General features: G+C 38.7%; 1 protein-coding gene across 1 annotated transcript in view; it reads left to right on the forward strand.

Annotated features, from left to right (window-relative positions):
• The window catches only part of CPED1 (cadherin like and PC-esterase domain containing 1), a gene marked incomplete at its 5' end in the record, with an annotated part of 151,162 nt that overhangs the window by 15,447 nt on the left and 110,705 nt on the right, over positions 1-25,010 (forward strand). The window contains one exon of the mRNA XM_019623700.1: positions 513-697. Within this exon, the coding sequence (XP_019479245.1) occupies positions 513-697 (185 nt within the window). The remainder of the gene's footprint in view (positions 1-512; positions 698-25,010) is intronic.

A 25,010-nucleotide genomic window follows, 5' to 3' on the forward strand; every position in this document is an offset into this window, starting at 1 on the left:
ACTCTTTCATTTGGAATTTGGAACAGAAGATAGAGCCTCTACTACATTCATGTCCATAGAAAGGAAGATAGTCATGTTCCCGTGTGTAGGGGAAGAAATGGTCTTGTCATCTCTGGGAGCCAAGAGAGTCTACTAGAAAGGAGAGATGATTCAAGTGAGACCCACCTGGGTCCCTACACTGACTCTACCAAGTGACTTTGGGCAATTTGTTTCCCCATTTGATGTCATGGTCTGTATATTTAAAACAGGGACCATCATAGTTTTATATGGAGTTGTTGTGAATATTAAATAAGATGATGTATGACCCTGACAGATGGTTAGTAAATAGTTAGTTCCCTTCCCTGTACTTGAGAGGGGACATGACTTGCTCTAACACTCGGCATACCGAAGTATGGTGAAATAGAAGTTAAAATATTTTTTTTTCAGATTTTAGGTGTCTTATGAAATTGTACAGACCTTATGCAAACTGTAGGCATTTCATATTGATGTATGAATTTGTTTGGGCTAAATAGATGTTTCTGTCTCCAGCGTTGCCAACTACCCTCTGGGCTTAGGAACGAACAAAATCTCAATGTTTGTGGTGGATGAATCTCCAGTGCAGGGTGAGAGCTTGATCACGTACAAACTCACCATCCACCGAGAAGACCGTCCAAGTCTGCCCTTGTTTGAAGACTTCACAGCGTGCGGTTTTGTGCAGGTAGGTGAATTTTACACTTACATTTGGACTGAATTGGGAGTGATATTAACCCAGGCGAATAATGCCAAATGAAAATTGTTAAGGAAAAGATGTATGCTTTTAAATCCCAACTGTGGTCTCATTTCAAAAGAGCAAGAGTATCTCAGAAAGCCTGTTATGAGTGGTTTTCTTTTTTAGTGGGGGAGCTCCTCCCTGCACTTATTGTGTTCAGTGGATTTATTGTGGTTAATATTGAAAAAAATGTCTGAGCGCTCACACTTAGTTATGAAATGGGTTTTATATTTCCCTTTTAAATTGTGCTGTGTTTCTTGGATTTGTCCCTGGATCTACTTTTGAAATTCTAAACTAGGTTCAGTGGGATTTACTTTAAAGAATGAGAGGAAAATTTATGGAACTGTTTCACAGAAAGGGAGCCTGATGAATGAAATGAGATGTGCTGGGGTAGATATGGTTCTAGCGCCACGTCTCATACCCAAAGGCGTACATGCAGCACATACCATTTTGTAGCCCTGTTGATTTTGGAGGACGGTGAACGTTACCCGGAGACTTTGTCTTGTTGGGTGGTTGTCTGCTCTGGTTATTTATTGTTTTTCTTTTCTAGGATTCTATGTATAACCTTCTTTGTTTCCTCACTACGTACATATACCCTCATTATAAGTGATGCCAGAGAAGTAGTAATTGGTGCTATTATCATATATACTAACCCACTCAGAATATATCATTGTAAATGCTTCATGTTACAGGGATTTATATGCTACTGGGGGAGCGCTGAAGCCCAGAGGGCTAGGCTAGTAAGAGCCTACCGGCCGACTGGGACTCAGTGAGTGATATGGTGTACCATGTTTTCTTAAATGTAGTGGCCAGATATGGGATTCTCTTCCTTTCTACCCACCACCACCACCACCATCTCATTTATTCCCCCGAGTTTAATACTATTTTGTAAGGCTATCCATTGCTGAGATTTATATTTTTTTAAGGAAACACATATCTCTATTTTATGAAGTGTCACCAACTCAAAGGGAATTCCACATTGGTCTAAAGATTGGTCTAAAGCAGGACAGAGCCATTATTGTGAAAGATAATAATAGGTGTACTTAGAAAAAAAAAGGTGGGAAAGAGAGGGTTCCATGCATGGTCAGGTAAGTTTATGAAGCAATGGGTTAAATGACGCCAAGTAGGTTTCTTTGATGTAGGACTTCTCTGAACCTTTCATACACTAATTTAAATGGCAAGGCTTCAAAAGGAGAATATATAGTGTGCAGCATTCCCAAACTTATTTGGCATTCTTTTTATGCAACAGAGGTTAAATATTCTTCTGTGGAACACAGTTGAGGAAACACTGGGATAGCCTGATGAGAAAACTTATGTATTATAGAAATGTACACTTGAAACCTATACAATTCTATTAACCACTGTCACCCAGTAAATTTAATTAAAATAAAATAAAATAAAATAAAAGTATGTGCCTCTCAGTTATCCCCTTTTCAATTTGCTTTATTTGGGTAGCAACCCTTTTGAGCCCGATGTTAGTAAACTAGGGAAGCAGGTGCTACCATCCTCCAGGAAGTGACATTGGCCTGGTACGCTGTCAGGAAGAACCACCCTGAGAAGACAACTGGGGAGCAGCCCCCCTCACTCAAACCCAGCCTCCTTAGGTGGACTGAATGAGGGCAAGAGACAACAATGGGGACAGGCAGCCAGGAACCACTGGTCTGTTGGTGCTATCCAACATATTTCTAGTGTGTGCAGCTCCCCGTGACCTAGGAAAAAAAACAGTCAAGAAAAGTTGTCAGAAGCTGAGATGGAAAGGCACTTACTTCATAAGAAGAGGATAATCCAAAGGTATAAAAGCACGTTAGTCATCAGGGAAATGCAAAGGAAACTATAATGAGATACCCTTGTCCACCCACACAGTAGACAACATTAAAAGTACTGATGAGACCCAGTGTTGGTGAGGGCGTGTAGCCATGTTTCTTTCTTGTACTGCTGGGCCGAGTGTCAATGTGTCATCACTTCAGAGAACTTTGTCAGTATTAGACTCAGTATTAAATCCTCCTTCTATATTCAAGATAAATGAAGTCATAGGTCCATCAAAAGACATAGCCAAGACATCTTTTTTTTTTTTACTTTTAAAATCATTTATTTTTAGAGCAGTTTTAGGTTTACAATAAAATTGAGAGGAAGGTATAGTGATTTAGCATATACTCCCTTCTCCCACATAGGCATAACCTCCCCCATTATCAACAGCACTCCCAAGAATGGTACATTTTTTAGCAAGGACGAATCTACCATTGACCCATCACAGGCACCCGAATTCCACAATTTTCCTTAGGGTTTACGACTAGTGTTGTACACTCTATGGGTTTGGTCAAGTGTGTAATGACATGTATCCCTCATGACGGTATCATCAGACTATTTTCACTGCTCTAAAAGACCTCTGTGCTCTGCATACTCATCCTTCCACTTTCCACCAACCCCTGGCAACCCCTCCATAGGTTTACCTTTTCCAGAATGTCCTATAGTTGGAATAATACAGTATGCCTTCTCAGATTGGCTTCCTTCATTTAATAATAATATGCATTTAAGGTTCACTCATGTCTTTTCCTGGTTTAATAGCTCATTTCTTTTAAGCACAAGAAGTCTTCATATAAGTTGTCTTTATGATAGCTAAAAGCCATAAACAATTCAATAAGAAAAGAGATAAACTTAACATAATACTATTGAGATATTTTAAAATAAATTAATTACTGATATGGATGAATCTCCAAGATATTATGATGAGAAAAAGAAGCCAGATGTAAAAAGGCATACTATATTACATTTATATGAAGATTAAGAACAGGCAAAACTAATCTATGGTGATAGAAATCAGAATAGTGGTTACCTAGAAGGTGTGGATACTTCTAAGAATGAGCAAACTTTTGGGCAAATGTCCTATATCTTAAATTGGGTGGTGGTGACATGTATAACCAGCTGGTATATTGATATGAATATATAAAAATGTAATTAACTAGGCACTTAAGATTTGTGCAACTTACTCTATATATAAAATACATTTAAATGTATTTGGCTACTATAAATTATCTACCTGGATAAAAATTATACCTGAATAACATAAGAAAAGCATTAGTGTGCGTTATCTTCCAAGGCATGCAGCCCTTCTCAAATATTACTTTGATCAGAAACCAGTTAATTACCACGCAATTACCTTAGACAATAGATAATATTAGGTGTTTGTCACTATAACATGCAGAAAGATAGAAATTTTTTGTGGGATGTATCCTACAGATGACTGAAGAGAAGTATTTTAGTTATTTATAAGAATGCTTTCCAGGTCTTAATTTAAAGTTTATATGTGATCCCACAGCAATATATAACAGGGAAAACTGTTTACTACGCACTAGTACTTTTTAGCCTTCCTTTTAGAAACTGCCAAATGAGTAAACAGACAATGAGTAAATAATGTGGTTTGCTTTAAACTCTTAACTAGCAACTGGGAAAAGTCAATAGCAGAGGTTTTCTCACCCTAAGCTGCATTTAAAATTCTAATCCAGAGACCTTCCCCTTATTTCTCTTTTGTGCTTAATTTCATTAGCGTCTTTAGGTTTCATTGCAAGTTAATACCATGATGAAGCTTAGAATACAAAGAGTGAGGGATAAAATTTCCTGTCTCCTATTACTTCTCAGGTATTTGAGAAATTTCAAATTGAGTTAATAGCTAGACAGATAGATATACATTATGAGACTTACAAACGTTTGGTCTTAACAAATTGTTCTTTCATTTTTCTTTTCTGTCAACACAGTGCCTTTCTTCATTTATATTTTTCAGACTGAAATCCAGAGTTGTACTGTTGCAAATTAAATGATAAGCTGTTCTATTGGACTCTCCAAAGCATACATGTGTAAAACCTAAGAGGAAATGAATTACTTTAATTATATTTTATTTATTGGTTAAAGGGGAAAATTATAATATCTCCTTATGTTTCAAATTAGGTTTTGGCCTAATGAACTCCGTTATTAAATTTTAAATAAATGTAAAAGGCAATCTACCTTCAAATTGCCAAAAAACAGAGAATCTAGTTTGTGGTTAATCAAGCCTCCTGAGTTCTCCTTCCCCCATTTCCTCACCTTCGGAACATCAATTATTCATTTCAACCCTTCTCCAAAAGACTAACAGTAAAGAGAAAGCAAATATAAGGCATACCAGTCAATTAAAAAATCAATCACTATGACTACTTGGTGAATAATAAGATAATTTAATAATTTGTGAATAGGCATTTTGTATTATGTATATGCTCATTATTAAGTACCTGCTTACCCATAATTAGCCACTCAAGTTTAGTATCTTTTTCTAATTATACTGTCACAGAGGCAACTCTGAGTTTAGTGATTACCAGTGAGGGAGAAAGGTGCTAACTTACATGACTGATAGGAAACAACCAGATTTGGACCAATGTTGCTCAACCTTGGCACTATTAATAGTAGGGCTGTGTAATTCTTTGTTTTGGGGAGCTATGTCGTGCGTTGCAGGATGTTTGGCAGCATCCTTGGCCTCTATCCACTAGATCTAGTGGTGTACCCCTCTCCAAGCGGTGACAACCCCAAATGGCTCCAGCCACTGCCAAATGTCCTCTGAGGGCAAAATCAGCCCCACCTGAGCACCACTGACAGAGACTAATCAGAGGTTCTATTTTTCTACTTTCTATTAGGAAATCTAATAAATCTCTAGTGGGTTTACTAGAAGTGTGAATTATTTAGAGGTAACCCTTCAATGTTAAATGTCGAAGAATCACATCTTTTTTCATCCTTGCACTTTTAATAATTTCTGTAGTCAGTGATACTACTCCAATGCTTTTATTCTGCTTATTAATTTGCCATCTTTCCTGTCTAATGTAATTATTGTAATCAGAAATATGCATTCAATTATAGAAAACATGATTTTTAATGAAACGTTAAAAGGTCATATAACATACATAGGCTGTTACTTCATTTTGATTTACCCATAAGTAGCATAATGTTTTGCTGTTCGAAAGATTTAGAAAGTAATAAACTGTTATTATGGCTGGAATATGTCATGCTTAGGAATTAATAAAATATATTTATGTTTTAAGGAAATTAAAATACATATGGGGAAATATTTCTTTTAGTATCTCTTTTTGAATCAAAAAATTTTACATGGACAATGATATAGCTTCCACAGAAGTTGACTTCTATAAATGATCTATGGTCTCATAGACATTTTGCCCTGAGAGTGTTTTGCCGGGATAAAGCCATAAATCAAATCTACGGAAAGATCATATAACAGTAGTGTAGGAGACAATGTTTCATGGATCCATTTGCTAGAAACAGCTTTCATTTTAAAATAAATTGCTATTAATAAAGGGAAAATACCCAGGAAAGAGAAAATACTACTAGAAAAAAGGCCTTGTCCAGCACTTAGTTACACATTTAAAACTGGCATAGACTGCTTTCTTTAAAAAAAGTTAATTAATGATATAGATGCCAACTCATTAAATGATGCGTGAAGGGCTCCAATTACCGCATTTGGAAAATCTTTACAATTTTCCCATTTATTTTCTGTTCCTTTCCAACATCACAGAAGACTATTACCAAACAACACAAGTAATAGTTGCCTAAAACCTTAGCAAATATCCATAATAAAAGAATAGAAGCGCATTTATCAATCATTGCTGAATACGAACTTTTTTTTCACTTCCAAAGTTGTAATATTGATTAAATACTCATTTTAATGGTTTATGGTTACCTCGCCTCCCTCAGTATACCAGAGGAATGTTATTTAATTTTTCAACAATAGAGTTTATGCTGTAGGGAAATGCTCAATGTTTTCATTTGCTTTTGTTCTGTGAAGAGGATGAGAATCTGTTTCCTCTGTGGAAATGATTTTATCAGAGCAAATTTTGCATCTTAGCCAAGTGCCCCAGGCCTCCTTTCTAACCTAGCGGTGCAAAGCCATGACTCCCTCCCCTGCTCACGCCCGCAGCTGCTGTCAGCAACGCCTGAGTCCTGGTCCCCCTCTGCCTCTACCGGGCGTGACTGGCTGTGTGTCCCCATGCGAGGCCTTTTAGCTCCCTGAGCCTCAATTTCCCTGTCTTGAGAATAGAACTGTAATAGTACCTATCTTATGAAATTGTACTGAGGATTCAATTAGATCGTAACTGTCAAGTTTTAGCACAAGCCTAGTGCCTGATGAAGGGCTCACTCAATGTTGAATTAGCATCACCATGAAAACTTCTTTTGTCCAGATGTGCCTGTAGGGTTTACCTGTGGGTATGTAGAGGAGAAAAAGGGGGATGAAAGAGAACAACGAAAGAAATAGGAACCACTAATACTGAGGATGTTGGACTCTCAATGGCATCAGGACAGGAAGAGCTGGTTGGGAGTTTGAAAGGAGAGGGAGTGACCTGGGCTGTTGCAGACAGCTGCCCTCCTGATATTCATGGGTCCTGGACACTTTTGCCTTTCTGGGCTCTGTTTGTGACAAAAATACTTCAAATTATGTTTTGCAAAAGTTTTGAAAAGAAGAAGAATATGTTAATATGATGTAGACTATTTTACTGAAAAGTTCATCTTTTTTCTTCGAATTTGAGAGGAAATGTAAGCATTTTCCCAGGCTCCTGAAAGTATCGTGTGCAGTTGGCACTGTTCCCACTGTGTCTAATAGTGTTGTGCTCCTTAATCTTGTACTGCATGCGCTGAATGGTCTATAGTGGAGGCATCCATTTTATCACCAATGACCTGGCCTGTTGGCATCCTTTCCAGTCTCATTAAGTGCCCTTGACTTATAACACTTGGCCTTCTGCAAGTGTTCCAAGTTCTGTGGGCAGGGCTAAGCAACCCTTTACCAGCGTTCCCCAAAAGCCCGCGTAGCATGGTGGAGAGTGAAGCATTATTTCCATGAGCAGTTTGCACACCCAGACTCTCTGAGTGCAGAGGCCTCCTTCATGGCCAGTAAGCATTTACAAAGCATCAGAGGCTTAAGAATTTTTGTTCAGCATTCAGTTTTCTTAAAAAAGCAGGCGAAGATGAGAAGGGCATGTTCTTGAATTCATGATCTCGTTTAGAGCTTATACAAATTAGCTTTCTGAGCTGGTGAAAAGAGTTATGTTGAACACTCACCTCGTGAGTTTATGTAACTTATGGTCAGATAAATTACCATTCAAATGCAAACTTTTGCTCAGCACATCTGTTCTCCATGTTTCTCCAAGTCACATCTGCTTCCTGTACAAGAAGAAACAAACTGTTACTACCATTAGCGCGCCAGCGCGGACACAATGAGGAAGAGAGTGGGGTCTTCCCGGCTTCTCCAGTATCCAGAGCAGTTGCCCCCAGTGCCTTGGGCTGCATAAGCTCATTGTCATTTGAAGTTCATGTGTTGGCATTCTAAGAATCAGCCTTCTGATTTCTGAGCTGGATAGGGAAATATTGTAGAAAGGAAGCATGAGGTTTTTAAATAAAATACCCCAGATAGAGTAACCGGATTTCAGCTGTGATATCTGAAACTTGGAAGGAGGTTATGGTGCAGAGAGAAGCAGATACTGGGAGCCCTTTTGATAACACCAATTCCTACTATCCACTTCCTTGTGGGCTCCAAGGAGCCCCTAGATCCTTTATCTCTCTTTCTCCATTTCATTCCTCATTTCTCAAGTCCAAACTAACTCTAACAACTGTACAGGATAGCAAGGAGAGTGGTGAGAGAGGGGAGAGGTCTTGGGTACTAGGTCAGACACTTTTAAAAGTCATCCTACTACTACCAAACCAAGTCTAGAACATGACTTGTTTTAAAAAGGCATTCTGGGCTTCATCAAACAACAGAGTTTGGCTCTGTATAAGTTAAAGCGAATGATTCCCCTGGGCCAGTGGTTCTTAACCTTTTGGAGGAAGCAATGTACCCCTTTGAACAGCTGGTGAAAGGTTTGACCCTTTGTCTCAAGAAATAATGTATAATCACATCTAGTGCTGTATAAAATTTCAGAGTTATGAAAAAACCCAGGTAAAAAATTCTTATCCTAGTGTCTCACAATTTGAATCAGAATATCACCAGTGGTGACAAATATAGTAAGGTCAGTGTCATTTCTGGCATAAATATTCATGATTCTAAATCAATTTATTGAGCACCTACATTGTCCTAGCAACTGTACTAAGTGTTCACATGCATTATTTCATTCATAGTTTTAATAAAGAAATCAGTGTCTATATAATAATATAACATTTTGGGACTATGTGTGGCCTGTCAAAGATTTCTATTAGCACAGGGAATCAGTGATTATTATAGTTCTCAAAGTAAAATGCCACCAAATCTAATATTGCCTTAGAAATAAACATCTGTGAGGAGCAACCTAGCCATTGCTTTCTTCTCAAAGGCTCAGAAAGTGGTTATGAGTTGTAGGTAATGGTGGTTCTGCAATCGCAGGGAAATTTGATAATATGCCATTTGGATTATTTATATTGCCCTCATTAGTCAAAGCCATTGATGTGCTTTCTTTCAGCAAGCTCTAACAAATTGGTTTCTGTTCAAAGAAAGGTTGGCCTAATGTCTCAATTAGGTAATGCTGAGAAAATTCCCACATGCATTGGACCAATGTACCATTTCCTTGAAAGGCGTATGCTGTAGGAACAGGAATAAGGGGTGGGGCAGTCATCGCAGATGGTTTCGCCCATTGTAGAACTACAAGCTGGTTTGACATATGTTCCCTGAAGGCAGAATTAGGACACTTTACTGCCTGACATATTTAACTTCTTTTGAAAATACTACTAATTTGTCTTTTTTTCCCTTTTTACCCACATCCCTTTTTGAGGCAGGACTAATGAGTTTAAAACATTGAGCATGACCTCACTCTTCAAAGCAGATCGGGCCTCCCCACTCCAGTGGCCCTCCATCTCTTTGAGATCTCATTATTCAGCATTGCGGTGCAGACTTCCACGGACTTTCCTAGGGTCTTACCTCCTCTACTCCCCCACCCCCCTGCTTGATTGACGATGATCTTTCCAGATTGAATGATCTGGAAAATAAACATTGCATGTGAGATTCTTGACCTGATAGGTTACTTTAAAATTAAATTGCTGGTAAAGTTAAGAGACCCAGATTTCAAAGATTCAAGAAATAGTAGAAAGGGAAGAAGTTTCTTTAAGTGAAGTGACCTCTCTTAAATATGTTGATAAAATATTATTTGTGCTGTCTAGATTTCAGCCGTAGTTCACCACTTACTGTTGAAATCCTTGGGCAAGTTTCTCATCTGTCAGAATGGGATACAATAGTGCCAACCCTATAGGGTGGTTTTAAGAAAAAAACTGAGCTAATATTCTGAAGAAAGAGCTTGTAATAATGCTTGGACACAGAAAGAGATTAATATGCATGCATGCAAAATATAAATAGAAATAAAATATGTCTTTGGGATGGTGTAAGAGGAAAGTTTAAAACAGGATTTTTTTTTCCTACTGAGGTCTAGTGAAATGGATTGGAAATTTTTAAATTGCTCCTATTTAAGTTTAAATTTAATAAGATGTAAAAATGTGAAGAGCTTTGGAGAACAAACCACTCATGCTAAATTACACTATAAATTTTGTGGAGAATGTGATAAAACAAAAAAGTCAAGAATTGAGTGTAAAATTTTCCTGAAATGTGTTTTAATTTTGATGGTTGCACAATTTTGCATGTCATCTTATTAGCAATCTCAACTGAGAGACTGAGAGTTAAAGAGCTACTTAACCAAAAAAAAGGGAAGTTTTATTTTTGCCAAACACAGGAGCATCCTTCACAGATTATCTGATGGATTCCATTAAAGGAAAGGAGATCAGTGTTCACTGTGCCATTTTTAGAAATGAGCAGCGAAGGACAATGACAGTGCTGTGTGTCAACGGGCACATGGTGTAATCGTAGTGTCATTTAATTTTTTAGTATGTAGAATCTCTAAAAAGAAGTGCTATCATTTTGAAAGCCATCTCTTTAAAAGACAATTAAACATTCATGCCTGATAATAAGCTAAACGCATCTCATTATATAGGTATATTCACATCATAATTTCAACCAAACCTGCGAAACTCCCCCCCACTTTGTTAAACTCAAAATTTGTTCCAAATGACTTTCAGATATTTCCCAAGTGATAATGCACCTTCACAGATCACACACTTGTCACTTTTGCGAATACTTAAAATGCATAGTATCTAACATTTTCTCAGAATTTATTGTGTGCTAGGTCCTCGTCTAATTGTGTTACATTGTTTAACTCAATTCTCAAAACAGAACATGAGGTACTTTGATGATTCCCATTTCACAGATGGAGCCATGGAGACACAGAGAACTTGCTCAAGGTCACATAGCTTCTAGCAGCGCAGCCCATGTGTGAACCCAGGAAGCCTGGTGCCAGAGCTCTGCTATTTACAAGACATGCTCTTAGCCACTCCACTGCGCTCCAAAACTAGATTGCTGAAATAAGTTGTAAGTTGTTGTTTGGAACTCATAGTCAAATTTTTCTCTATAGAAGAAAGTTTTCAAGTGAGGTTAGCTTTACAGGAAACTTTCAGAAATCCTCTTCGTCAATTATACCTCAACGAAACTGGGAAAAACTCTCTTAACACATAACATTATTAATATGGGGGGTGGGAGGTTCCTGAGGGAAGGGGCAAGTATGCCAGTTAGCCCCGCAAGAATTATGTGTGGCAGAAAGGCTGCAGTGGCCAGGGCTGCAAATGGGGAAGATGCCAGTAGACAAGGCTGTGATGGCTGGGTGTGTCTCTAGCTATCGACTGACCAATAGTGGGTGGCAGTTGTGTTCATTTTTAGGCCATTTGTGAACCTTGTAATCCCAGGTCACACGAAGCTTCAGAGCTGGGGGGATCTTGGCTGCCTAAACCCTCACCCTGCATATGAGTCAGCCTCAATACCTTGTGAGGTCCATCCTTAATGATTTACCCAGGTTCATTGCCAGTAAGTGGCAGAGTGAGGATGAGAGCCTGTGGGCTGGTTATAGACCCCCTGGTAGTTTGCAGCTGTGCTCTATGCGGAAGAGCTATTGGAATCCAGACGTAGACATGTTTCCTGAGTTCCTTGAGCTGGCTCTGTGTCCTTAAGAAAACCTCTCATGCAAAACTGCTATTTGTAAATTTATAAAATAAATGATGGATTGCAAATTTCCTGACTACACTCCTTGACTAAAAAGAGGACCGTCTTTCTTCTTTAGAGTATGTACTCTGCTATCCCCATACCTTATCTGTTAAGACTTAGTGCCATCCAAGTGATATGATGAAGTATAAAAACTGTAACATTTTTATTTGATTAAAGGAAGGCATTATACTTTTTTTATTTAAAAAAAAAATCCTCCTTCAGTGATGTCTCCAAGGATGAGACTTATGTTAGTTATCTACACATCTTCAATAGGCGATCAACAAATACATTTGTCTGTGTCAATACTGGCGAAGAATGAAAAATAATGATTTGTGTAAAGTCCCGAAAATAGCCAGCGCTGCCTGGGACTCCCTGGCATCCTCGTTCCCAGGCTAAGTCCATCTGTGATCACAGTGACGCCTCGCCTGGCCTGCAGCTCTGCCTGCCAACTGGCCACATGCCGCTGATGAATAGCCTCGCCCCCCTTTCATAACCAGGACACAAATATTAGATGAATTTCTTTTGAACCCTGCTTCCTCTTGGCTCTTAGCACAGTCTAGCTCCTTAGAAGAAACACTCCAGGTCCTTGGAAACACAGAGTCCCTTACGAAAAAAAATCAGATCTTTTTTTTTTTCTGGATAAGCAAATATGAAAAGAATTTTTACACATCTCCAAGGTATTTGATATATTATACCATGATAGGACACACTGTCCCATATCTTAAATATTTAATTAGAATCTGTCACTGCTAGAGGTGTACTATGAACTATCTAGCCCTTAAAAGGATTACTAATCATTATTATATATTATAGAATGATAATATTAATAATAGTAAATCACAGCCACTTTCTATTTGATGCTTCTTCTGAGGACCTATTTCCTTAGACACCTTCATGTATAACTGACCAGACAATAGCCAATCCCTATTGAAATAACTCAACTTAATAAAATAATGTGTTCCATGTTAGAAGGAAGCATTCTGGGATATTATATTCTTTTTAACACCATTATCCAGTTAGAACACTTTTACCCATAACGATAATAATTTCCAGCTGTCTTAAATCCTAAAAGTAAAGCACCAACCCCCCCAAAATATATTTTGTTACTGAAACATGTGTAAACAATTATGAATATCTAAACCATACTGGCATTGGTTTTCAGACTCTCTCCAAAACTATAGGGGAAAAAAATGCCTCTAATAAGTATGTTGATAGATACATCCGACTTCAAAAGTTGCTTTTGCAGACCCACAGCATAAAGATTTCACTTTTTATCTGCTATAATAAAGATGGTATAAATTTTAAATTTCACATTCAAAAAAAAAAAAAAAGAATACAAAACATTTATGCAAGCCACCCTTCTGATTTGTAAAACTCAATATTTTTCACAACTGCCCTGAGGATGAGTGGTGGAGAGTGGAGGTTACCTTTTGATAAAAGTCCTACTCGGGGGAGATCAAAGAGGACCTCTGCCTTGCTCAAAAGTTGGTGTTTGTTTGTGCTTGGTTTGTTTCATTTTGATGTTTCAAAACAAAAAAGCAAACAAAAGTACATGGATTCATTAGGCCAAGAAAGAATTTGGGGGCATACGTATGTTTAAATCTTCATATGTTGAGTTTAAATGTAATTTTTTAATGAACCTACCTCTTACGTTTTACCAGAAGAAACACTCACAACCACATTCCAATCCTATTTTAAACAGAGTGGATCCCTCTACCGTTTAGCACAATATTGTTCAAGATGGCAACATTGTTGTGGGTATCTTTATTCTAACACTTAGTTAAGAGTCTGTTCCCGGAGCTTCCTCTGTCTCTCTGCTACCTCTCTCTCTCTTTCTCGTTTTCTCTCTTCATCTCCGTCTCTTACCTGCACATACCCATTTGTGCATGGACGTGTGCACACGCTCACATAGACTGTCATCATCCCATTAGCATAATGCTTAGAAAATTCTTAATGAATATTTGTAAAATTAAACAATGCTTTCAAGCTAAATACAAAATTAAATATATGTTCTATTGTTTTTGAAGTTATGCTCTAGATTATATGAAGACATCTTTTCAAAAATGTGGAAATGCCTCATTACATTTGTAAGAGAATAGGGTAGGCATCTTTCTGGTCCCTGCGGGTTACCAAATAATGCAAAGTTTCTAAATTCTTCATTGTCTCAGTTAAAAGGAGGCCTGCTTCTTAGCTTCAGATTTTCACAAGCTCAGCAGCAAGAGAGAGATGAGGGGACTGAGAGAGAGAAGGGGGAACCTTCGGGGAATGCGTTGCTGATGAAGTAAGGCTACCTGCTTCCCTCTGCCTCCAGCAGGGGAAGGGAGAGGGGACCACGATGTCCCCCTCTGAGGTGTGATCACCTGTAAAGTGTGAAGGTGACTTCAAGAAGGAGAGGAAGGTGCTTGTTTACCCGGTTGGATGTCTGCTTAGTCACAGGGCTGGCGGGATGGCCTTGTACTGCTGGAGAGGGAAAGAGCTGTTTGAGATCCGGCAGCTGGAGAAGTTTATGGGGCTAAGAAGGGGCAAGGACCTCCATCTGTATCTGCACCTGGAGGAGTATCTCAGGACCTGGAGATACACCTGTCCCAGGCCGTAGCCCTCTAAGTTGAAACTGTAGAAGAAAGAAGAAACTAAGGCGTGCAGGTTTATCACAGACACAGCATGGGACAAAAAAGGGACCTGAGCCTATAAATCAGGATCAGCTGGGGAGCTGGCTAAGACTACCTGCTCCAGGTATCTGCTTCAGTCATCAAGGCCTGTTTGAGGAGACCTCTATGCACATGAACTTGGACAGTGAGCTAGGTCAACAGTGCTTGATGACCACAGCAAAGGGGCTTTCTTCTCCCTTCTCCTTCCTCCTGACTCAGATGAAAAAGGGTGAGTTTAGGAAAGCTGTGAGAGAACAGATCTCATCGACTACCTCTAGCCTTCTGTTGCTAGTTTTCTATTGCTGTGTAACAATAGCTTAAAACAACATTCATTTACTATATCACAGTTTGGTATGAGAAATCCAGTGGCAGTGTGACTGCATTCTTGGCTCAGGAGCTGAAGGTGAAATCAAAGTATTGGTCAGGCTGAATTCTCGGCTGGGATCTCTGGGGGAGAATCGGCCCCCAAGTGTCTTCCGGTTATTGTAGAATTCAGTTCCTTGCTGCTGTAGAGCTGCAGTTCTGTTTCCTTGCTACCTGCTCTCAGCCCCAGAGCTGCCTGCATTCCTTGCCTTGTGGTTCTTTCCATCTCCTCAGCCAGCAGTGGAGAACCGTTCACACCTTAAATCCCGGTTAGGGTTTGTGTCTCTCTGTCTTCCCTGCCTCTGATCGCAGACCTAGCTGTAATCTCAATTTAAGGTCAACTCATTTGGGACCATAATTATATCTGCAACATACCTTCACAGCGACACCTTGATCAGTGTTTGCTTGAAGAAATGGTAACATGACTATATACCAGGGCCCAGGAATTGTAAGAACCATCTTAACAGTAAATCCATCCTAAACTGTAGGAGCTACAAATCTAACCTTCCATGGGGAAAGCTTTGGGTCCAATATTAAATTAAAGTTGCAGCGACTAGGCCTAAACCCTGAGAATGAAAATGAGACTTTTCTTAAGTGACAAGGACTAAAGTGTAAGGATACAGCATAATATCATTAAGGGAGTCAGGCCTGTTAAGAAAGAGGGTAGGGTGGGTTGGTCAGTGGAGCATGATAGTCATAGTTGCTGGAAAAATAAAATTATTTCTTATTTGTATTCTACAAGTTGAACTCCTCAGTCAGAGCTTTTATACGTGATTAGAGCATGCTCGGTAGTAGGTCAGCCTATCACATAAATGTCCATGTGGCACATTGTGTCCTCGGCACCTGAGATCACTTTATTCTATGTTACAACTCTACGTGATGGGCAGGCACGGTCATCACAGCAAGCAAGAGGCTGACCTGGACTCAAGTTCAGGTCTGCCTGATTTTCAAGCTCAGTATATTAATTGTTATCCAATTAGCTGCTCTTAAGCTACCCCAGATGACAAACGAGAAAACCTGCTTAACTATGAAACAAAAACGCCTGTTATTGGAGTTTTGGATAGTTTCATAAGCAAATCGCATTCTGCCCCAAATGAATTCCTATAAGCCTGATGCACAGACTGTGATTCGGCTTCCCAGTGTGTATTAGTTCCTTTTCTGAGACTAGGAGTTTCGCAGCATTTTGTGTGCATTCCTTTGTTCGCTTTTAACTTAAATGGAATAATTTAAGAGATCTGGGACAGACCTCGCTGACCACCAAGTGTTGTAAGCATAAGTCCTTTCAGAGGTAGGTGATGGACAGGAAGGAATTAGGCCAAGTGTGAACAATAGGAAGTGGTAGGGACTGCGGCAAAGAGAGGGTATGCCCAGCTGACAGGCAGCAGCCGCTGCTCAGCTCCAGATAACTGCTGCCATGTTGGAATTCTGCCTCAGCATGTCAGGTTTCCTGGTTCTTCCAAAGAAACCAAATATTTGGGTTTTGATGGAAGACCTCCCAAGTTTTATATGTTGGTAATAATTTTTAAAAAGCAACCTTCTGCAAGCCAAACAAACAAATAAATAAAAAGTCTATGAGTCAGATTCAACTCACAGGCCATTAGTTTGTGGTTTCTGATAAAACCCCTCACTCATATTATGAGGGATAACTTAATAAGGGCAGGGAGAAGGTTGGGAGGTGAAGAAGAAAGGATATAATGGTTTAAAACAATTTGTATTGCTAATGTTAAAAACCCAACTTGAACTGGATTTTAAAATAAAAGGGATTTTCTAGCTGATACAACTGAAAAATTAAGAGTTTTTTTTTTTTTTTGGCTTCTGGTGAAATTTGATTCAGTGCATAAATGATGTCACCTGTTTCCTCTCCATCTCACTGCTGTGCATGCTAGATGTTGCTTCTCCCTCCGAACCCACCTAGGAACCTTTGGGCAGCTGAGGGCCTCTCACATGTCTACATGTGGCTGTAGCCATACTAGATATCATATCCTCATGTCACATTCCTAGAAGTTCTTGAAAAATCTCCACCAACCTCATTATCTCTTCCTAGATTTTATGCCCAAATGTTTACTATTGATTGACTTAAGCCAATGAGAGCTATCTTTAGAACTGGGAAGAGATCAACCCCCCAAAGCTCACAGCAAAATATGCAAAACAATCAATTACTGAAATAAATTAGGAATACTCTTTCAGGAGAGATGGGTGTTGGGAAACACAGAACAGATTCTGCATAACATTCGTTGTCTTCTGTGACTACTTCTTCCAGTTCAAGGACTTTAAATCTAAAGATGGCTATGGAATTTCTACCTCCAGTCTCAACCCTTCTCATAGACTCCATCCATTTCTTCAACTGCATATGAACCACTTTTACTTAGATGCCCTGCCTCTGTCACATTCGGTATCTTTACTGTCAAACTCGTTATTTCTTCCTCCCTCCTAACTTCCTCCAACTTGTCATCATCTCTACTTTATAAGTCAAGGTGCAAGAAATAGAAATCAAGTTTGGCTAACTTAACTAGAAAGGGAACTTATTCAAAGTGGATCTGGTAACTTACAGAACTGAGCTATTGAGGGTAGACTAAAGGAACAGAAAACAGACAGGAAGCAAGGGAAGTAGAAGCCACAGGCGATGTCCCACCATGAGAACCATTTGGTCTGGATGGCACTCCTCACCCCATCACTCCTGTTGTCACTGGACACATTCCCTTTTCCAGATTCCACCTTTTCTACATCCAACAGGCTGCTGCTTCTGCCACCATTGCTGAAGATCAGGGACACATGGAATTGTAAACTGTCCCTTCTTATTGGTGTCGTTTGCTCTGTACTCAGAGTGTTGGTGTGGGACAGTTGGTCATGTGTCCTGTCCAATTTCCCAGACAGGTGGGGCAGGAGTATCAGGCTTTTAGAGTGGAGGATTCCTCCTAAATAAGAAGAGACCAAGTAATGCACAGTGAAAAAAAATGACAAATGTCCCTAATTCTGGCACTTAATTGAGCCTCACAGCACTAAGAAGAGAGCTACAAGTTCAATATAAATAAGTGTATTCTCATACCTATTGCTCTCCAAAGGTAGAATAAAATAGGCCCTCTGAAGAGACAATAAGTTTCTCTTCAGTATCCAAAACATTGACGCATTGACCACTTGGTGGCAATAGTAAAGGACAAATTCAGACATCGTGGGGTTGGGTAGACCAAATGACTTTATCCAACCTCTCTAATGTATACATTTTAAATAGGTGAAAATTTAGAAGTATATCCTAGTCTCAACTCACTGTTAGATGTTGTTCTCTTTCCTTCACTTTTTGTGTGTTTGTAAATACCAAGGAGCCAAAGCTTGGAACATCTCAAGATGGTTTGAGGGCTCATCAGGCCCTGTGATCACTCCCGCTCCCATATGCCCCAGGGTCTGCCCAGGTGCCACTGCTGGCTGCCTGGGCCGAGCTTTAAAGGGACTGTGTGCCAAAGTGGAGTGGAGGGTTGGACCCCAGTTTGCCTTCCAGTTCCTCTTCAGTCTGGCGCATTTCTTTAGCTTCCTTGCATCTAGATCTGAGTTTCCGTAAGTGTTACTGCTGATGGCTTGTGCACCTTGTAGGGATTCTATCTAATACCCTTCCCTAGAGATAGTAGGGCCATTTTTACCAGGGCTTGCTGCCCTTGCTGGAGTCTGCTTACTTCACCTTCCTTTCATTCCTCTGCTGTCACTGTTTCCCTCTTGCTAGTGATTCTCAAACCTGAGCCTGCGTGGAAATGTCCTGGGAGGTTTCTTATGATTGCTCGCCCCAGCCCCAGTTTTGGCCTAGGTAGGGCTCAAGGATTTGCATGTCTGACAAGTTTCCTGGTGAGGCTGGTCCAGGAGCTGTACTTTGAGAACCTTCGCCTTTTACTCTTGGGAGCTTATGACCATTCTTTCTTATATAAAAGCAACTGCTTTTAGGATTATGCAGCTCAGATGCATGGTCTTTTCAATACAGCTTTTCTGTAGCCCATTGATTTATATGGTAGGAAAGACTGCTTCTTTACCTCCCTAAAAACCCTGTTATTGTGTGTGCGAAAAGACTAATTTCTAGGTAATGTCACGAAGGAAATAGTTGTTCCAGAGAACAAAACAGACTCTGTCTATGGTGCTTCCCAAAACTTGACATTCAATCCTATATTGACCATTGCATTCTTTATGACATAAATGTATTTTTCTTCATTTTCTTAACATTCTCTAACCCCTCCTATAAGTGATTCTGAATAATGTTTTTCTAAGTTTTTTCTCAAATTCTCCAAAATTGTCAAAGGCATTTATGTTCTACTTATGTAGCATATTATATCAGATTAAGTATTTAAATGATTATTTCGGTAACATGAATTATTATGTTTTTTAGTTTTATTTGCCTTTGTTAAACATAATTCAAATCTGTGAAAACAAAAAGGAATAAAACAAAAAAGAAAACTTGACCAAATAGCACATCAAAGGGCATGACAAATAAAGCATTATATGTTGGATATAAACTTCATTTAAGAATCCAGTGTTTTTTCCTGTTTTTTTGTTTGTTTGTTTGTATCTGTTTTTGTTTGTCTGGTTTTCGTTTGACCTCTTTTTGTCAAACTTTACAATTTTGAAGCTTCTAAATTGACCAGTCATAAAAATAAAGGCTGTGCTCATTAATGGATCAGATTCATGTTTGGTGGCATCTTATTGTACAGATATATTAAAATAATCTTTACCCCCTTCTCCTAATATTCAGTCATAAAAGAGAGATGATATGGTTAGTAATCATGTGACCAGTCTGTACATCGTTAAAAAGTCTTTTTCTTGGGCCGGCCGAGTGGCTCAGTTGGTTAAGAGCTCACTCAAGAGTTTGAGCTCTAAGCAACAACAGTTCGAGTCCCGGCCCGAGCTGAGCTGCCAACAGGTGGCAGGATGGCTCAGCTAAAAAAAAAAAGTCTTTTTCTTAGAAATTAATCCCCTCCACACTGTAATTTCCTTCTCTTTCATTTTGTCCCCAGTCCCTAGGAACCTCACACAGAGTTCACGATCTGTCCACTTCCTACTTCAGTCCTCTGCGTGGTTATCCACCCCTGAGTCTAAAGTTTCTAAATTATTTTTTTCCTTCTTTTTCTTCTTATTAATATATGAGTAAGGAGGGTGGGGGAGGTAAAATTTTTACAATTCAGAAAAAGTCTTAACATATTTTAAGATTGGAATTTATAAAAATCCAACATTTCTTTTGATTCTGGCTTTCATGTAAATCATGCACAGTACATTTGTTTGTTAAATTTCTACACAGTCTCTTCAACATCAAACCCCAATATGATTTCATGTATTTGTAGCTTTTATATAAGCTGCATGCTATTCACAGTCATCAGGAGTTTTAAAAACATTATAAGGTATGTAGCTGTTTTGACAAATCAATCTCCTTCTTATTAAATCAGTTCAGTATATCTGACATTTTCACTTTAGAATGATAATTGAGTAAACACAATTTACCTACCAGCTAGCTCTGCCAAGAGGGCCTTGTTGAGTAAATGGCATTTTTTTTAATGACTAGTTCATTCCACCAGCTGACCATATTTTACGAAACGTTACTCAATTATACACAAGGATTGGGTGTGGCATCAGAAGACCTGGCACTGTCATTTATTACCTCAGTGACACTGAGATGCCACTTCTCAGAAAATTGCTATGATTTGTAAAATGGAGTTAATAATACGTGCCCCAACCTATTTTTCTGCATTATTATTAGGAATGAAATGATAATAGCTATAGAGCCTCTTGTAAATTTAAAATGTTGTAGATCTGAGAGATACTGTATGATATTTATATATTAGGCACATTGTTTAATTTTAAATTATTTCAGTCAATTCTTTTTCGGGGTTTCAAATAAACATACATTCTAACATACTCTAACAGAGGGAAAACTGCTATATTCTTTAATAATAAACTGAAATACATAACCAAATTGGATGAGCCTGTGTTGTGAAAACAGCTCATCGTGACATTCCCTCCTCCAGTTCCAAAGGATGTTTGTCTTTGAATTATAAGAGGTGAAATTATTTTGGTTTCTTTTATCTTTAGAGTCATTCCATGTTTCTTCTTCCTTTTTAAGTGAAGAATCATAAAAAAATCATAAAAAACAATATACACTTGGCCTATGGCATTTTCCTAGATGCTACAAGAAATAAATGTGGAAGAAAGTTCTTTAATGTAAAAATTCCTAAGTGTTAGCAGGTCGTGAAAATCAGCAGCAACTGTTGGGCCTCGGCTCACAGTCTACCAGCAGAGATCATTCCACGGAGATGAAAAGAGTGCGTCTGGTGTTTGAGCTGTGGCCGCATTTGACTTTCATGTCCTTTTGGGACATGACACATTTTGTGGGAGAAGAAAGTTCATGCAGCTGCCTTCACCAATCAGTCACTAGGACCCAGCCCCTCAGGGAGAGAGGCAGAAGCAACTTCACTCCAAGAACTACCAACCTCGCTGATGAACAGCGAATAGGCCGGTGAAGTCGCCCTCTGAGTCTGTCCAGCCCATCAGGCCTAGAAATGTAATTTAGATGATTATCTCAGTGCCCATGAAACCTTTGTGACCTATTGCAGTTCGTTTGAAGTCGGCCTGCTTTCACTTGCTAATCGGAAAAAAAGAAGGATTAACTCCAAGGTCATGAAATCAGAGAGCAGCCAAGATGATGGCAAAAGCATCAGAAACCTTCCTCGGTCCCGGTCCCGTAAGAAAGAGAAAGAGCCCTCTCTAAGAAGAAGGGGCTGTTCACAGAGTTCATTTCTTTATGGAGAAAGGAGTTCTTTGGAATGTAACCAAGGCTGAATCCTCCACCCTCTGCTAGCCTCAACCTCTTTCGTTTATAAGCATCCTTTTCTAGCAAGGTGGGGAATCACGTTTAAGGTCGTGGTATCATTGAAAGGAATTACAGCATAAAGTCTAATTGGGAAATCTAATGAAGATAATAGATGTTATCTGCATCCTATAACAATTTGAAACAGATGCCTTATACCTATTTGAAATCTAATATAAAAACCCAATAAGTATGAGTGAATTTTAAGGTATGAAAGAATCTACCAGAACCCGTTAGTTTTAGCTCATCTCAAGATTCTCTTGCTTTTGTGAGGCCCTATAGCTCAGGCATTAGAGCACTGGTCTTGTAAGATTCTCTTGCTTTTGACTTGCAAGGGATGAACTCAGTTCCTGAGATCTTATTCGACTCAGCATCTCCGTGTATGCAGGGTACTTCATTACTGACATACTTTTTAGACAGCATAATGGCGTGGCTGTTGATTCCTGGTCAGAGTCTTTATATGTTGAGAGAGTTGCTGGAATAAAAGGTACTTTTACCAGCTGAGCACCTTACCCCAGTGGATGTTTAAACTTACACTTCATGAGACTCTGAAATGACTTGTTTAAATTATAATTCTTACACAGGTAGTGAGAAGATGTTAATACTCCAAAAGTAGCCTTTCCCAATGGATCAAATTCTGTATTCTCTTAAGTATCACTTTTAATACAGGATTTTATTTGCTAAAACACGTTCCTACATGCTTTTTTAGAAACAAGACTACTTGTAAAGCTAGACACGTCAATATGGCAAACTTTACCAACGTTTCAGTCATAAGAAAGGGGGAAATCAAGCTGGAGTTTAAAACCTCAAGTAGGTCTTTTTATTTTCTAAATTCATAATAGCTGATAACAATGAAGATTAATATCAAGTGCAACATAAGAATAGGTGTGCATACTTGCAAAATGTTCTGGAGAAACGAATTTAAAATGACAAGTTTATTTTTTTAATTATGAAATACAATTGATCAATATTTCAGAAAACATATCTGAATGAATACGTACAGAATTTCAACATTAAATAGATTCAAAGTCACCATATTCTACGAAACACTCAAATTAACAAGCTACCTATAGCTTTTGTAGATAAGTTCAATTAGTTTAAATCATATTCCTAAGAAAGTATTAAAATGGCTGTATCACAAAGTTAAGTTCTTGGAAATGTGATGTACAGGGATATAACCAATAATATTGTGATACATGGTACAGTGTCAGATGGTTGCTGGATTTATCATGGTGATCACTTCTTTAGGTATATAAATGTTGACTAACTATGGTGTACCCCTGAAACTGAGGTACTATTGGACGTTAGCTATATTTTAATAAAAATCTTTTAAAAAAGAGTTAAATTCTATAAAGAAGGTAATTAGATAATATTAATTTTAATTAGAAAGAAGTAATTTGTACTTTAAAAATTTGGGTCTTATTTCCTTTTTTAAAATGTTTTTTTTAATATAATTTTTTATTTTATATTACAAACTGTATGGGATGGGATTAGATTTAATTTGATTAAAAAGGAGCAGATCATCCATGCTTCTCTGTTTCCATGAAGCTCTGATAAAATATTTGATCAACATGTCATTTTCTATGTTGAATCAGCTGCTGGGACTCACAAAATAGTAGTGTTTTACATGTTGAACTAATTTAATCATCACAACAACTCTGAAATATGTACTGTTGTTAATCTCCCCATTGTATAGTTACGAAAACTGAGGCGCAGAGCAGTTAAGTACCTCACAGACGTCACACGGGATAGGGGAGCTGGGATTCAAAGGCAGGCACTTTGGTTCAGAGCCTTGTACTCTCAGCTACTCTTCCATTCTTCGTTAGCTAAAAGTCATTAAGATTATTCTGCAATAACGTCTTTGTTTCTTAGATTCAAATATGAATAGTCCAAAAAGTTCCAAAACTGAAGATGGATTACCTCTCAAATAAAGGTCTAATTTTAAGTTAAAATAAAATTCACATGAACAACTATCACATTTTGGAAATTTTCATTGTGGCATGGCCGTTCACCCACCATAGGAAGAGGAAGAGAGGAGGGCTGAGGAAGGTACCAGAATGAGCCAACGAAGTGAGACAAGCTGGGAAGCATTTCTTGATAACAACAGGTTTGTCAGGCTAGACCTCGACATGGTTCGGCTTTTATCGGAGCAGCAGGGGCATGAGAAGCAGCAAGTTCATCGAAGTGAGTGACCTCTGACGCCGAATGACACTTTGAGATTTAGGACAGGCAGGTATGAAGCATCTAAGGAATTAGTCCAATGCTCGCAGGACCCTGTCCAGGGAGATAGGGCTAAAGTAACAACAGGAAGTTCTCATGTGCTAAAGAAACACCCTGGAAATAATGTGAAATTTGCACTTAGTCTAAAATAATAACAATAGCATAGCCTACCAAATAACATGGAAAGAGAGCTGGATTCCTATAGATAGTTCATGGAGTTGCAGCCTTCATGGAAGCCGCCGCTATTTCTTTCTCACGGTTTCCTTTGGTTTTAATAAGTGTTTTACAGGACATCCGTAGCATGTATAATATCACATTTGGAATTTATTATAAAAAGAATCACAGTTGGAATATTACATTAGCTTTGGTTTGCTCATTACTAAAAAAATATAAACCAATTGGATGGAGTTCAGAGAAAAGCAAGAAAAACCATTAACAGAATGAAAGGACTGATTTACTGGCCATGATTAAAGGAACCTAATATGTCTAAAAGGAGAGGAGCGTGACAACTGTTCACAAATATTTGAAAGGTGCAGTGACTCCTGGAGGGAGACACATTTTTTATCTGTTAAACCGCGCATATGTCTTGTCAACCAGATTTGGTTTAGAAAGAAAAATCACTGCTTTGTGCATTTATACAGACAGTGGAAAAGAACCACGGTGAGGTAACAATTTATTTTATACTTTTCTCAGCCTATATCTTCTCATTTTGAAAAAGACCAGGGCGATCTGAAGTAAAATGCAGGTTATTTATATTATTTCTGTCTCGGGAACTACTGAAATCCTTGGAAAGGAATCATCTGTGATTAAAGTGACTAGAAGTGTTCCATGGCTAGAAGGATGGAGGATGGAAAGCTTTAAGGTAAATCCGTTATGTTTTGACCCAGAGCTATTTAAACTGACTTCCTAGGAAGTAAGAGTACTCTGGCACCAGGATGCTTGCTTAGTGGTAGCAAGGATGGTATCAGGTCATGTTTTTGTATTTTGGTGTGTTAGATGGCTTTCAGGGTTAGTAGCACTGAGATGCCCTGGGACCAAATTAGTTTCCAGCTATTTCCCCTTTAGTCATGTGGCTTCTCGTGAGAGAAATACTGGCTCCTCTCTTGACTCTGTCACTTATTAGCTTCC

The sequence above is a fragment of the Hipposideros armiger genome, unplaced genomic scaffold, assembly GCF_001890085.2.
Source record: "Hipposideros armiger isolate ML-2016 unplaced genomic scaffold, ASM189008v1 scaffold_559, whole genome shotgun sequence".
In the NCBI taxonomy this organism is placed as follows: domain Eukaryota; kingdom Metazoa; phylum Chordata; class Mammalia; order Chiroptera; family Hipposideridae; genus Hipposideros; species Hipposideros armiger.